This window comes from Suncus etruscus, chromosome 20, assembly GCF_024139225.1.
Source record: "Suncus etruscus isolate mSunEtr1 chromosome 20, mSunEtr1.pri.cur, whole genome shotgun sequence".
In the NCBI taxonomy this organism is placed as follows: Eukaryota; Metazoa; Chordata; class Mammalia; order Eulipotyphla; family Soricidae; genus Suncus; species Suncus etruscus.
Window position 1 is genome coordinate 24,634,459 of NC_064867.1, and position 14,336 is coordinate 24,648,794.

General features: G+C 44.4%; 1 protein-coding gene and 1 pseudogene across 1 annotated transcript in view; one reads left to right on the forward strand and one right to left on the reverse strand.

Moving 5' to 3' along the window:
• Positions 1 to 1,502: 1,502 nt before the first annotated feature.
• ANKRD28 (ankyrin repeat domain 28) overlaps positions 1,503 to 14,336 on the forward strand; it is a 135,854-nt gene continuing 123,020 nt past the window's right edge. Inside the window, exon 1 of the mRNA XM_049766131.1 lies at positions 1,503 to 1,556. Coding sequence (XP_049622088.1) covers positions 1,530 to 1,556 — 27 coding nt within the window. The 5' untranslated portion in view covers positions 1,503 to 1,529. The remainder of the gene's footprint in view (positions 1,557 to 14,336) is intronic.
• LOC125998533 (uncharacterized) lies at positions 13,828 to 13,913 on the reverse strand (annotated as a pseudogene).

A 14,336-nucleotide genomic window follows, 5' to 3' on the forward strand; every position in this document is an offset into this window, starting at 1 on the left:
CGCCCCTTTCAGATCCCTCAGATCTCTCTCTCTCTCTGTCTCTCTCTGTGTCTCTGTCTCTCTCTCTGCACAGCCAGCATTCTACACCTCTCACGCCCCTTTCAGGGTTCCCTCAGATCGATCTCTCTCTTTCTCTCTCTCTGTCTCTCTCTCTCCCCCACAGCCAGCATTCTACACCTCTCACGCCCCTTTCGGCACATTCTCTCTCTCTCTCTCTCTCTCTCTCTCTCTCTCTCTCTCTCTCTCTCTGTCTGTCTCTCATCTGTCTTTCTTCTTCCTCCTCCTGTCTTTGAGGAAGCCTGGCACATTTCCTCTCTCTCTGCCACCTTCTCTGTCTCTGTCTCTCTCTCCCCACAGCCAGCATTCTACACCTCTCACGCCCCTTTCGGCACATTCTCTCTCTCTCTCTCTCTCTCTCTCTCTCTCTCTCTCTCTCTCTCTCTCTCTCTTTCTCTCTGTCTCTCCTCTCTGTCTCTGTCTCTACACCTCTCACGCCCCTTTCGGGGTTCCCTCAGATCGATCTCTCTCTCTCTCTCTCTCTCTCTCTCTCTCTCTCTCTTTCTCTCTGTCTCTCCTCTCTGTCTCTGTCTCTACACCTCTCACGCCCCTTTCGGGGTTCCCTCAGATCGATCTCTCTCTCTCTCTCTCTCTCTCTCTCTCTCTCTCTCTCTCTCTCTCTCTCTCTCTCTCTCTCTCTCTCTTTCTCTCTGTCTCTCCTCTCTGTCTCTGTCTCTACACCTCTCACGCCCCTTTCGGGGTTCCCTCAGATCTCTCTCTATCCTCTTCCCTCTCTCTCTTCCTGAGCCCTATTTGCACACTACGTCCACGTGGGAAGAACACCCCTGAGCTGCGCTGCCCCCCCTTCCATTCCACCTCACCCCACCTTCCCTCCCCTCCCCTCCCGTCCCGCTCCTGGGGAGGACTCCGCCCCTCATGCCCCAGGCGGGCGCCCCAGAGAGCACCTGGCCGCCCCTCCCCCCGGGCGGGCGGGCGGCCGAGCTTCCCGCCTCCCGCCTCCCGCGGAGTGCGGCGCCCACCCCTCAGCGCTGCCTCCTCTCCCCGCCCCTCCCTACTTGAGGAGCAGCGCGGGGGGCGTGGCCTCGAGCGCGGCCAATCAGCGCGCGCCGTACTCCGGCCTCTCCCCCGCGGCCAATCAACGCGCGCTTTACTCTGGCCTCTCCCCCGCGCGGCGGCCAATCCGAGCGCGCGGTGGTGGGCCAGCGTGTGGAGTGTGGAGTTCGGATCGGATGCCGCCGCCGCCGCCGCCGCCGCCGAGGTGGAGCGGCATTGCCGCGGGGGCCTGTCAGGCTCTTCCGGGCAAGGGGGCGTGAGGAGCAAAGAAGGCGAGGAGGAGGAGGAGGAGGACGAGGAGGAAGAGGACGTGCCAGGTGCAGCGTCGTGCTGAGGCCGAAGGGAGAAGGGAGAAGGAAGAAAGGAAGGGAGAGGGCGGAGAGGCGATCCCGACGACGGGAATCGGCGTCTCCCCTCGCTGTTGTGGCGGCCCCTGCGGGACGGACGGGGAGGACGCCATGGCCTTCCTCAAGCTGCGGGACCAGGTAGGCGAGGCGCGGAGGGGAGGGGAGGGCGCCGGGCGAGGCGAGGCGAGGCGAGGCGAGGCGGGGCCTCGGGCTCCTGCCGCGGTGGAAGGAGGAGGAGGAGGAGGCGCTGAGGCAGGCAGGAGGCAGGCGACTGTGAATGAGGAGCCCGGGCCCGCCTGTCAGTCAGGAGCCCCACGTGTGCCGCCCGGGACTCGCTCGCCCCGCACGCAGCTGCACCCGCGCGGCACTCGCCCCGCACGCACCGCCTCGCCTCGCCACACACCACCGTGGCCCGAGGGGCGGGGCCCGCGCGCCGCTGCTGCTGTGGAAGCGCCTCCTGCCTCCTGTCAGGTAGGTTGAAGGTAAGGCTTGGGCCCAACAGGTGGTGCCACGCTCGTCGCTCTGACACTGGAACTCACCCCATTCCCTCATTCCCCCATCCCCTCATTCCCACGTCCCCTCATCCCCTCATCCCTTCATCCCCTCATCCCCTCGTCTCCTCATCCCCTCATTCCCCCATCCCCTCATCTCCTCATCCCCTCATTCCCTTAGTCCCCCATCCCCTCATCCCCTCATTCCCCCATTCCCCATCTCCTCACCCCCTCATTCCCTTATCCCTCATCCCCTCATTCCCCTTATCCCTCATCCCCCCCATCTCCTCATCCCCTCATTCCCCCATTCCCTCATCCCTCATCCCCCCCATTCCCCATCTCCTCATCCCCTCATTCCCCCATCCCCTCATCTCCTCATCCCCTCATTCCCTTAGTCCCCCATCCCCTCATCCCCTCATTCCCTTAGTCCCCCCATCCCCTCATCCCCCTCATTCCCCCATTCCCCATCTCCTCACCCCCTCATTCCCTTAATCCCTCATCCCCCCCATCTCCTCATCCCTCATTCCCCCATTCCCTCATCCCTCATCCCCCCCCATTCCCCATCTCCTCATCCCCTCATCCCCTTATCCCTCATCCCCCCATTCCCCATCTCCTCATCCCCTCATTCCCCCATCCCCTCATCTCCTCATCCCCTCATTCCCTTAGTCCCCCATCTCCTCATCCCCTCATTCCCCCATCCCCTCATCTCCTCATCCCCTCATTCCCTTAGTCCCCCATCCCCTCATCCCCTCATTCCCCCATGCCCTCATCCCCCCATCTCCTCATCCCCTCATTCCCCCATTCCCTCATTCCCTCAGTCCCCCCCTTACCCCCCCCCCCCCGCCCCCCGAGGTGACTTAGGGTCAAGACCTTGCCTCTGGTGGCTTCTTTTGGGCCCCCTGAGGTGGTGGAAGGGACCATTTAGTTGGTTTTCTACTCGGGCATGCAAGTTGCCAAGATTTGTTTTTGGTTTTTCCTTACTTTTGACATCTTGGTGCTTGCTCTCCATCCATTGTGGTCCCCTGCACACTCTTGACTGACTTAGGGAGAAGGGAGGAAGTCTAGTAGTGAATGAAGCGCCCAGGAGAGCTGAGGGGAATGACTATACTACTCACTTTGTGTCCAGGGACGGAGTCGCTGCTGTAGCTAGCAGATGATTGATTTGCACACCTCGCTCAGAACTTGGCCCTTGGCCCGAGTGACCAAGCTTTCCGAGGTCTTCCTTGCAAAAGGATTTACTGAGCGTTGGCGTTTTCGAACTTCCTTTTACAAAACGTGTTGAGGGAGGAAAGCTAAGATACACTAGGTATTGTGATAGTTTTTTCATTTTCTTGGCATGATTTAATATGTGATTCTGTGAAGCATCAGACTTTTTAGCCGATGTTAACCCTACTAAATAAGTTTTTGCATGTGCATTTCCAGTTATAAACTCCACTGCCCAATATGTTAGTCACTAGCAAATGTGGTAACTTAAATGAATTAAAAAATTTAAATTTGGGATCTCATCTCTGTCTTCAAAGCCGCATTTCAAGAACTTGGTAGATACAAATGTTTGCTCTATCAGATAAAAAGTAGAATTTTATGGTATAAAACTAATAAAACAGTTAATGAATAACTGCTATCTCCTAATTCTTGCATTACCGTTTCTTACACTTTTGCTTTTGCTTTTGCTTTTTTTTTGTTTGTTTTGTTTTTGAACCACACCTGCCTCTACTCAGAACTTCTGGCCCAGTATCCAGGTATCACTCCTGGCAGGACTGGGGGGGATTATATCTAGAGGATCTTAGATTGAAGCCAGGTAGCCCATTTATTTGTAAGAAAAGTACCTTGCATGCTGTCCTAGCTCTCCAGTCCAAATTTCTGTTTTACTCCTGGTGTGAAACTCAAGGTCTAGGACAGGTTTTCCAACTAATCTCTGCTTTGTGCTTCCTCAAATCGTAGTTACTTCAACTACAATGTTTGACTTTCCAGCCCTACACTTTCCGAGAAAACTTCCTTTTGAAAGTCACATACTTTGTGCATTAGAAACTTGAGCTTTTAAGAGTGTGTCCTGTTTTAATCAACAGGAGGTACACAAACAGAATTGTTTGTTTCATTTTGACATATATACTATATATACACAATGTATACTATATATACAATATATACCATATGCATGTATATACAGTATATACAATATACATATATTGCACCTTTGCATTTGTGTATTTAGGAATTGCAGTTCTGAATCAATTCTATTTCAGCTTTACATACTATCTGTTAATAGTGGAGTATTATGTTAGCTATTACTTATAAACTTGATCCTTGAACAAGTTAGTTAAAATGCAGGCTATCAACATGGTCCTGACCTGTGTATGTGGGAGGAAGGCATTAATTCTTGACATTGTTCTTTTCTGTATTCCTGTCTCTGTTTTAAAAGATTTTGAGCAATTAGTTTGTTTTTTTCCTTGCTTAGAGGCTTCTTTTAAAAATTTTTGGAGAGAACATTGCCACTTCCAAGCAGTAGTACCCAGTTGGGTGTGTGGATCAATGCTTCTTGAATCAGTGTTGTTTAGGCCAGTGCATAAGCCCACCAGGGCCACTCTGGTCTACCTAACTGCCTTCAGGACTGTGACAGAGACATTAGATGCTGGGGTGGGAGCGCTTAGGACTTCTGGACTCAAGAGAGATGCACCCTGATCTCTGAGCTTTCTTCAGGCCCCCTTTTAAAGTTTTATTTATTTTCCAGGGTTTGCTTTTTTTTTTTTTTTTTTTTTAACAACTTTCTAACCAAATTTTAATACTGTATTTTATGATGGTAGAAAAGCAATGGTCCCGCATCAAAGGGTTTTGCTTTACAGGCAGTGCTAAAGAAGCAGCTGAGGACATGACCACCACCAGTATTGCCGTGTGGTACTCTGCTAGGTGGGGTGGGTACAGTGTCATACAGTGCTTGGGGATAGAACTTAGGTTTTCTATGTTTCTATAATGTTATAATTCTATAATGTTAGTTTTGTGCTCTATCACTTGGCCTATCTCCCTGGCCCAGGGGGTTATTTGATATGTTGATATTTTATAAAGCTATAAAAATGATGGTCAAGAATTAAGCCTTTTCTTTTAGAGGAAAAGTATGGTTCAGTTAGATTATAGGTTCCCAAACTTGAGCCTACTGCCTCCTTTTGTAGAAAAAAAATCCCTTAGTGCTCGTCATTTGCCCTAACTATCTGAGGCTACTACTACACCCACCCCTAATCCCCTATTGCTCCAGTAAGCTCCTCTCCCCCAAAGTAAAGGAGGGAGAATATTTGATAAGTACAGAATTTTAAAGGTAGAAGGTATTTGGCATAATGTTTATCTAATCACACTTAGACTTTATAGGAATCTATTTTTTCATATTTGTGTTTTGCTTTTGAAAACACAGTATGTAGAAAATGTAAATGTGTAAAGGTTGTTAGTCTTTGTGCACAAAGCATGTGAAGGGTTCTAGGTAGGTTATGTATAATTTGCTGAGGAAATGAAGCAATTTCATTTCCAGTCCATCTAAATCAGATGGTTTCTCTTAATTGAGAGAGGGGTGTGTGTGTGTGTGTGTGTGTGTGTGTGTGTGTGTGTGTGTGTGTGTGTGTGTGTGTGTGAATGTCATATTTCTGGCTGTATTCAGTCCTGTGGTATTTGGCCTGATGATTGGTGCTGGGGGCCCTAGGTGGTTTACACCTGGGGTGGTGCTTATTAAGAGGGCTCTGTTGTTCAGCATCAAAGTTGGAGCCATATATGAAAAACTGTTAACTGTAAAGAGATGAAACAATTTTGTTTGTTTAGTGAAAGCTGAAACTTCCCTCTATTATCTTATATTAAAGTACTTATACAACAGTGTAACTCTAACAACTGTTCAACTCAGTTAATTGTGGAGTTTATTCTAGAGCTATCTTATCAGAATCTATTCTTTTTTGGATTTTGGACTACTACTAGTGATGCTGAGTTGTCAGAGAATCTAATTTGGACCTCTCATGGATGTGTCCTCAAACCCTTGAGATACCTTCCTGGCTCCATTTTTAGAATTTTTATCTGTGAAACTTTTTCTGCGGGGAAGGTACATCTCAGGACTTACTCTTGGCTCTACACTTTGGAATCACTTTTTGTGGGGTTGGGGAACCATATGGGTACTCAGGGGATTGTATCTGGATTAGCTGTGTGCAAGGCAAGCACCCTATCCACTGTACTATCTCCCCGGTCACATGATCTGTAATTTTTTTACTTATAGCATAAGCGTAAGGTGATTTGTTATATGTGTATATTATGTACATTGCAGAATGATTACCAAAATAAAATGTATTCATCTCACAAAATTACCATTTGTGTGTGTTTGTATAACATTTAAGGTGCACTTAATTGCTGGTGTGGATGTAGGGAGGAAGGGATTCTCATTAACTGTTTGTGGGAATGTAGACTGGTTCCAATATGGACATTCCTCAAAAAACTAAAAATTGAACTCCCATATAATCTAGTAGTACCACTCTTGGGAATATACCCTAAGGACCCCAAAAAAGCGATACAGAAAAGCCCTCTGCACTCCTATGTTCATTGCAGCACTGTTCACAATAGCTAGAATCTGGAAAGAACTCAATTGTCCAAGAACAGATGAGTGGATAAAGAAATTGTGGCACAGACATTCCACACAATGGCACAGTACTCAGCTGTTAGGAAAAAATCAAGAATGAAATTTGCTTATATCCGGATGGATATGGAGAGTATTGTGCTGAGTGAACTGAGTTAGGGATTCTAGGGATAGACATTGAGTGATCACACTCATTTGTAGGATATAACAAAAAAAAAAAAAAAAAACGGGCCCGGAGAGATAGCACAGCGGCGTTTGCCTTGCAAGCAGCCGATCCAGGACCAAAGGTGTTTGGTTCGAATCCTGGTGTCCCATATGGTCCCCCGTGCCTGCCAGGAGCTATTTCTGAGCAGACAGCCAGAGCACCCCTGAGCACCGCTGGGTGTGCCCCCCCCAAAAAAAAAACAAAAAAAAAAAACAAAAAACAAAAAACAACTTGTACTACTACCCAAAGACAATAGAGATGAGACCAGGAAGTTAGGACCGAGAAGGGACCACTGTGACAATAATAGTTGGTAATGATAACTCTGGACAAGAACTGGATGCTGAAAAGAAGTAGAGTGAGGTACTACTTCCTCAGTAACCTTATTGCAAACCCGTGTTTAAAAGGGAAGGGGAGATGAAAGGAGGAAAGAGAGATATTGGGGAGGGAGGAATGTGTTTTTGGGAAGCAAATGGGACAAAGTTAGCAGGTAGTGTGCACTGGTGAAGGGAAGGGTGTTGCACACTAACTGAAACTCAATCATGAACAACTTTGTAACTATCTCAGTGATTCAAAATAAATGAAAATTCATTAAAAAATGTAAAAAACTGCACTTAACTTTCTAGTATATAGCAGTATGGTGACCATTCCATACTCATATTCCTAGAATTTTTACACATCTTGTAACTGGAAATTTGTACACTTTAACTGTTTTTCAACCACCAATCTGTTGATCAGTACTGGTCTACAGGTGTGGAAAGGTTGCAAATCACTTGTCAGCACCAGAGTGAGACAGTTCAAGGGATAAGGCTCCTGACTTTTATGCAGAGGACTACATCTGGTCACCTGAGCACTGTTTGGAATAGTCCCCAAGTATCACTGGGTGTGCCCCTCTCCCCCCAAAAAGAAAAAAGAAAACCACTGATCTACTCCTTGGTTATGGCCTGGCTTGTGGGTAGATTTAAGACATTTTAATATACCAGCTGTGAATCGTAATACTTTCTAATAGGTAGTGTTTCTTTAGATCAGGTATAACCAACTTATTACTGAGATGCTGAGTTGCATCTAACTGCGTAGTTTCAGTGACTAGAAATCAGTAGAAAATGATAGAGATCATGGCATATGTTGCTGTTCAGTTTTGATTCATTGTGCTCTGCAGGTGTGTTTAATATTTTTAGAATTCCAGTTTTTTTTCTTTTTAGGAAGCCACAAATTCTTATTATTAACTAAAAATCTCTATAAATGAATTGGGTAAGTAGATTGTTATTATTAGTAACAAAAACTCTTTAACAATTGTTTATAAAGGGGCGTTTTGTAGCCACTATTTTAGATCAGGTCAAAAAATGGACATCTCAAAATCTGTTTCTATTAATGTTTTTTGATAAAAAGCCAAATGGTACTAAACTTCTCAAAAACAGAAAATTTACATGCCTTAAGACTCATCGCCTATAGTTTTCAGTATAACCACAAAGCTGTGCATCCATTATTCGCCTTAATTCCTGAACATTTTCATCACTTTAAAATGCCATTACCAAAAAAAAAAAAAAAATGCCATTACCAGGCATCCATTTTTGTGTTCTCCTAACCTGGCAGCCACTCATTTTATCTTTTTGTCTTCATTTATCATTTTGTCTTCAATTGTCTATTCTGGATATTTCATATGAATGGAATACAATATGCAGTCTTTTTTAATTTTTGTTTTTGTTTTTGGGCCACACCCTGATGACCCTCAGGTTGTGCACTCAGAAATTGCTCCTGGCTTGGGGGATCATATGGGATTCCGGGAATTGAACTGTGGTCCATCCTAAGTCAGCATGTGCAAGGCAAACACCCTACGTACCTTTTGTCCACTGCTCTGGCCCCAGAATTTAACATTTATGGTTCATCCTTTTTTTTTTTTTTTTTTTGGTGTTTGATTTTTGTTTTTTTGGTCCACACCTGGTGACAGTCAGGGGTTACTCCTGGCTTTGCGCTCAGAAATCACTCCTGGCTGGGGGGGACCATATGGGACACCCTGGGATCTAGGTCAGCACATGCAAATGCCCTACCACTTTTGCCACTGCTCTGGCCCCAAGGTTCATCCTTTTTGAAGCATAAATTGGTTATAAACTTTTAGATCTTTTGAGTTCTTTAAAAGTTTCTCCGCTTATTGCCCTGTTTTATTGGTTTCTGTAGTGACTTAAGTATAAAACCCTTATAGTCAATATTCTGAGTTGTAGAACAGGAATTAAATTGCTATACTACTATAGAATAGAATAATAGTTTTTGTTTTAATTTTGTGTAGGTACTATCATTGTGATTCTTTTTGGGTTAAGATCAATCAATTCGGGCCCGGAGAGATAGCACAGTGGTGTTTGCCTTGCAAGCAGCCAATCCAGGACCAAAGGTGGTTGGTTCGAGTCCCGGTGTCCCATATGGTCCCCTGTGCCTGCCAGGAGCTATTTCTGAGCAGACAGCCAGGAGTAACCCCTGAGCACCGGGTGTGGCCCAAAAACAAAAAAACAAAAAACGAAAAAAAAGATCAATCAATTTTTACTATGTTGAATAATTTTTTTAACAAGATGATACAAATTAGTGAATGAGTATTGGATAGATGAGAATTACTACTATATTTAAGGATACTTGCCTTTACCTTTAAGGGTAAAGCATTCTTTGATTTTTTTTTTTTCACTAGAGAAGAAAATATCCTTAAATTCTTACAGTTGGGATATAGAGTGTCTGTGAAATGTCCTGAAAAACGTTGATGCCCAGGTATTAAAATACTATGTATATGAATATATATTCTTAATTATTTGATAACCCTTGCTTTGTGTTAGAGATTATGGGAACACAGAAAGGGAGTGATTGTATTTTAGAAAGTTAGTGTGGGGAAAGGAGAAAAGGACCCTGGTACATGATCTTTTTCATGTAAGATACTTCAATGGATAAGGTTATAAAGATTGAAGGAAAATATATGGAATATGTTATTTGAAAGTTTCCTGACTTATTGGATATCTTTTGTTTGTTTGTTTGTTTGTTTTTTTGTTTTTTGGCCACACTCATTTGATGCTCAGGGGTTACTCCTGGCTAAGCGCTCAGAAAATTGCCCCTGTTGCCCCTGGCTTGAGGGGGACCATATGGGACGCCGGGGGATCGAACCTTGGTCCTTCCTTGGCTAGCGCTTGCAAGGCAGACACCTTACTCTAGCGCCACCTCGCTGGCCCCTTATTGGATATCTTATAAATATAGAACTTCATGAACTGCAGTTAATATTTCTGATAAAAAACTAAGATAATTGTAGTCAGGGAAACTCTTAAGGGTTTTGGGGGTGTTTTAGGTTTACAGGAAGGATTTGTTGACAGAAGACAGTGCGTTAAAAAGCAGTGAGGAAACAATGAAGACATGCCAGAAAGTCTTTCCATGATGATGTAGTGAGGAGATAGTTTTGGCTATGTTTGATAAAAAGGATGGGTGATAGATTTGCTAAATTAGAAACGGCTGTGTTAGTAGTACTGTGTAATACACTGGTATGAATTGGGGTCCAATCAAGTTCTAAGAAGTAGCAAAACTGCAATTAGGTTTCGAAATGGTCAATTTGGAAAGGGATTGAGAGATGAGAGAGAGGGAAGAAGGGAGAAGGGGAGAGAGAAAATATACACATATATACACATATGCACTTCTTGAGAGTTCATGATTTTTATTAGCTGCTCTGACACCCAAAAGTTAAATAACGTGTAAATGAGAGTTTTTCTAATAGATGACTGACAATAAACAGGCATAGCTAAATGTTATATCTCTAATCTCAGAACATAATAAATGAAGTTTTTAGTGCATCAACTACCAAACAAGTTTTTTTTTTTTTTCGGGCCACACCCATTTGATGTTCAGGGGTCTACACCTGGCTAAGCACTCAGAAATTGCCCCTGGCTTGGGGGGACCATATGGGAACGCCGGGGGATCAAACTGTGGTCCTTCCTTGGCTAGCGCTTGCAAGGCAGACACCTTAACTCTAGCGCCACCTCGCAGGCCCCCAAAACAGAAGTTTGAACAGAAATGAGTATATCTTTAATTAAATACACCCTTTAAAGGAGAGCTTCTTAAACTTGTTTGTCTTGGAGCCCCTTTCTGCCTGGGAAATACTTTGTATTGCTGGCTGATTTTGAATTTTGGATCTGTTCTGTTACTGCTGTAAACATTTTCATGACTACACCCACATTAATATATAACACCATATGAAGTTCTGACCCATAGTTTTTGTTGTTGTTGTTTTGTTATTGTTTTTGGTCACACCCAGCTGTGCTTAGGGCATACTACTGGCTCAGTGCTCCTGGTGGGTCTCCAGGGACAATAAGTGGTGGAATGATTATAGGATGTTCAAGGCAAGTGTCCTACTGTCATTACTGTAGCTCATGCCCCTTTTCCCACAGTTTGGGAAGCGAGGCCTTAGGATGTATAATTAATTATATCAGTGGCTCACAGATGAGTGTCTTTTTGGAAGTGAGGATGGAGGAGGGCCACACTTGACAGTCCTCAGGGTTTTTCTCTGGCTCAGGCTCAGGTTTTACTCTTGTTGTATGAGTGACCATTTGTAACGCCCAGAATTGAACCTTGCTTTGGTGTTTGCAGGGGAAGGGCCTTAACCCCTGTGCTATCTCTGGCCTCTCAAAAGAAAAACGGTTTAGTCATTGTACAGTACCACTTAGGGAATTAAATATGAAAATGTTGTTTTTGTAAATTAATCAAAGTTTGGTTAGATACATTTTAAAATGCAGAGAATTCAAGTAAATTGAGTTGCAATAGGTTTTTGGCATTTTGCCATTCTTGTTTTTACTTTTCTTGTCTAATGTAAAATTTATAATCAAGTACCGTTCTTCACCTGGGCTGGAGTGAGATATTCCTGGAGAATGTTATGTGCTTAGAGAAAAGCCAAAGTCTTTGCTTTGGCAGTAGAGGGGTGTTGGGCATGTTACTGTAGACATCCCATATCAAGTCAGTTATACACATAATATTTCTAATTCAAACCTAAAATTAATGAGCTCTTATTTTGTTTTTTTTGGACACAACTGCCATCTTTCACTGTTATCAAAATGGTCAAAACAAAGGAAAAGAGAAGAGGTGCTCACTATATGTTCTCTAGACCTTTTTAGAACACATGGAGTTTTTTCTTTCATAAACACTGTTTAGAATGGCATGCCCCAGGAGCCGGAGTGGTGGCGGAGTGGTAAGGCATTTGCCTTGCATGTATCTGACCTAGGACAGACCGTGGCTCGATCCCCCGGCATCCCATATGGTCCTCCAAGCCAGGAGCGATTTCTGAGCACGTAGCCAGGAGTAACCCCTGAGCATCACTGGGTGTGACCCCCTCCCCCTAAAAAATGGCATGCCCCACAAGTGACCATGGCAAAAACTGGGAGACTAGGGCCGAAGTGGTGGCACAGAGTGTAAGGCGTCTGCCTTGAGCTCGCTAGTCTAGGACGGACCGTGGTTTGATCCCCCCCAGTGTCCCATATGGTCTCCCAAGCCAGGGGCAATTTCTGAGTGTATAGCCAGGAGTAACCCCTGAGCATCACCAGGTGTGGCCCCACAATCAACCAAAACAAACAAACGAACAAACAAAAAAGAACCTGGGAGACTCCATGGTATTACGCAGCATGCTGTTGGCATTGTTGTCAACAGATAAGTAAAGGACAAGAGTTTTTCCAAGAGAATTAATGTTTATATTGAATATATTACTATTCTAAGAGTTGAGACAGTTTCCTTAAACAAGGAAATGAAGGAAAATGATCAGAAAAAATGAAACCAGAATGTTACTTGGGTTCATCTGAAGCGTCAGTTTTTTTTTCCCCAAAGAAACATACTGTGTGAGAATCAGTGAAAAAGAGCCTGAGCTGCAGGAACCCAATCTTAGGAATTCATGGCATGAGAGGGGTTTGGGGAAAAATAAAAAGACCTTTGGACTGTTAAAAAAAATTCAGTGATATCTCCAGTTCCTTTATTGGATGGTGCAATAAAGTGTTGTAGCCTTTTATGTTTGTTTGTTTTGGGGCCACACCCATTGACGCTCAGGGGTTACTCCTGGCTATGTGCTCAGAAATCACTCCTGGCTTGGGAGACCAAATGGGACACTGGGGGGATCAAACCATGGTCCATCCTAGACTAGTGCGCTCAAGGCAGATGCCTTACACTCTGCCACCACTCTGGCCCTAGTCTTCCAGTTTTTGCCACGGTCACTTGTGGGGCATGCCATTTTTTGTGGTTTTCCATATGGGGGGGCCATATGGAACACTGGGGGATCGAACCTCAGTTCGTCCCAGGCTAGTGCTTGCAAGGCAGACACCTTAGCTCTAGCACCACTACTCCGGACCCTGTTAAGCTTTTTGTACACGTTTGTGGAGTTAAAATTCTCAAGTATTTCAAGTTTAATTTTTGTTGTTATTTTTGGGACACTCCAGGTGGAGCTCAGGGGTTACTTTCAGCTTCTGCACTCAGAAGCCTACTCTTGGCAGGCTCTGGAGACCATATGGGATGCCAGGGATTGAATCCAGGTTAATTGCATGCAAGGCAAACACCCTACCTGCTGTGCTATTCCTTTGGTCCCTTGACTTTAATTTTTACCCTATTCTCCTGCGTTAGTTATTAGGTGATTTATTCCTTTCTTGTGTGATAATGAATTTAGAAAATAAAAAAAAGATACCAAGAAGATTTAGTATGTATGAATTTATATATGAAACAAATGCTGGGTGGAATTTTTTGTTTTAGTATTTAAAACCACATTTAATGTTACCGATTTAAGGTAACATTAAAACATGCAAGGGACAGTTAAGATATTTAAAAACAGGGGCTGGAGAGATAGCATGGAGGTAAGGCGTTTGCCTTTCATGCAGGAGGTCATCGGGTTCGAATCCTGGCGTCCCATATGGTCCCGTGTCCTGTTGTTCTCCCCCCCCCCCCCCCCCCCCCCCGCCTGCCAGGAGCAATTTCTGAGCCTGGAGCCAGGTATTACCCCCTCAGCACTGCCAGGTGTGACCCAAAAACCACAAAAAAAAAAAAAAAAAAAAGATATTTAAAAACAAATTCGTCAGTTGAATCTAGATACCAGAACTTGAGCTTTTTTTTTTTTTTTTTTTTTATTAAGCCCCGCAGATGCAAGGCCTCAGAATTGTTCCTCTTCACTGAAATCTTTAGTAAAAGGCGAAAGAATTTTACTATCTGAAGAGAAACCAGAGTATGAGAAGCTTTTCGATTCATTTAGTTTGAGGTCAACAAGATACTACAAAGGTTAAGGCGCTTACTTGGCTTATATACTTGTGGTCAACCCTACTTTCATTCCCTACACTTCTTGTCCCTCTTTCCTCCCCATTCCCTCTGGAAAAATACTTAGTTTGTTATTCTTATCCTAAGTTATTCAGATTGTGTATCTTTTGTCACTGAGTTTTAGTACTTTTCTTTCAGAAAATTTGTTTATTTGTTGTCATAAAGTTGTTTAGGTGGGGCCATAGTGATATAGCAAAGCATGCCTGGCATCCCTTGTGGTTCCCAGAGTCTATCAGGAGTCATTCTGAGTGAGGAGCTGGGAGTAACCCTGAGCGCTTCTGGGTGTGGCCCCAAAACAATAGTTGTTTATAGTATTCTTGAGATTGAACCTGGGTTGG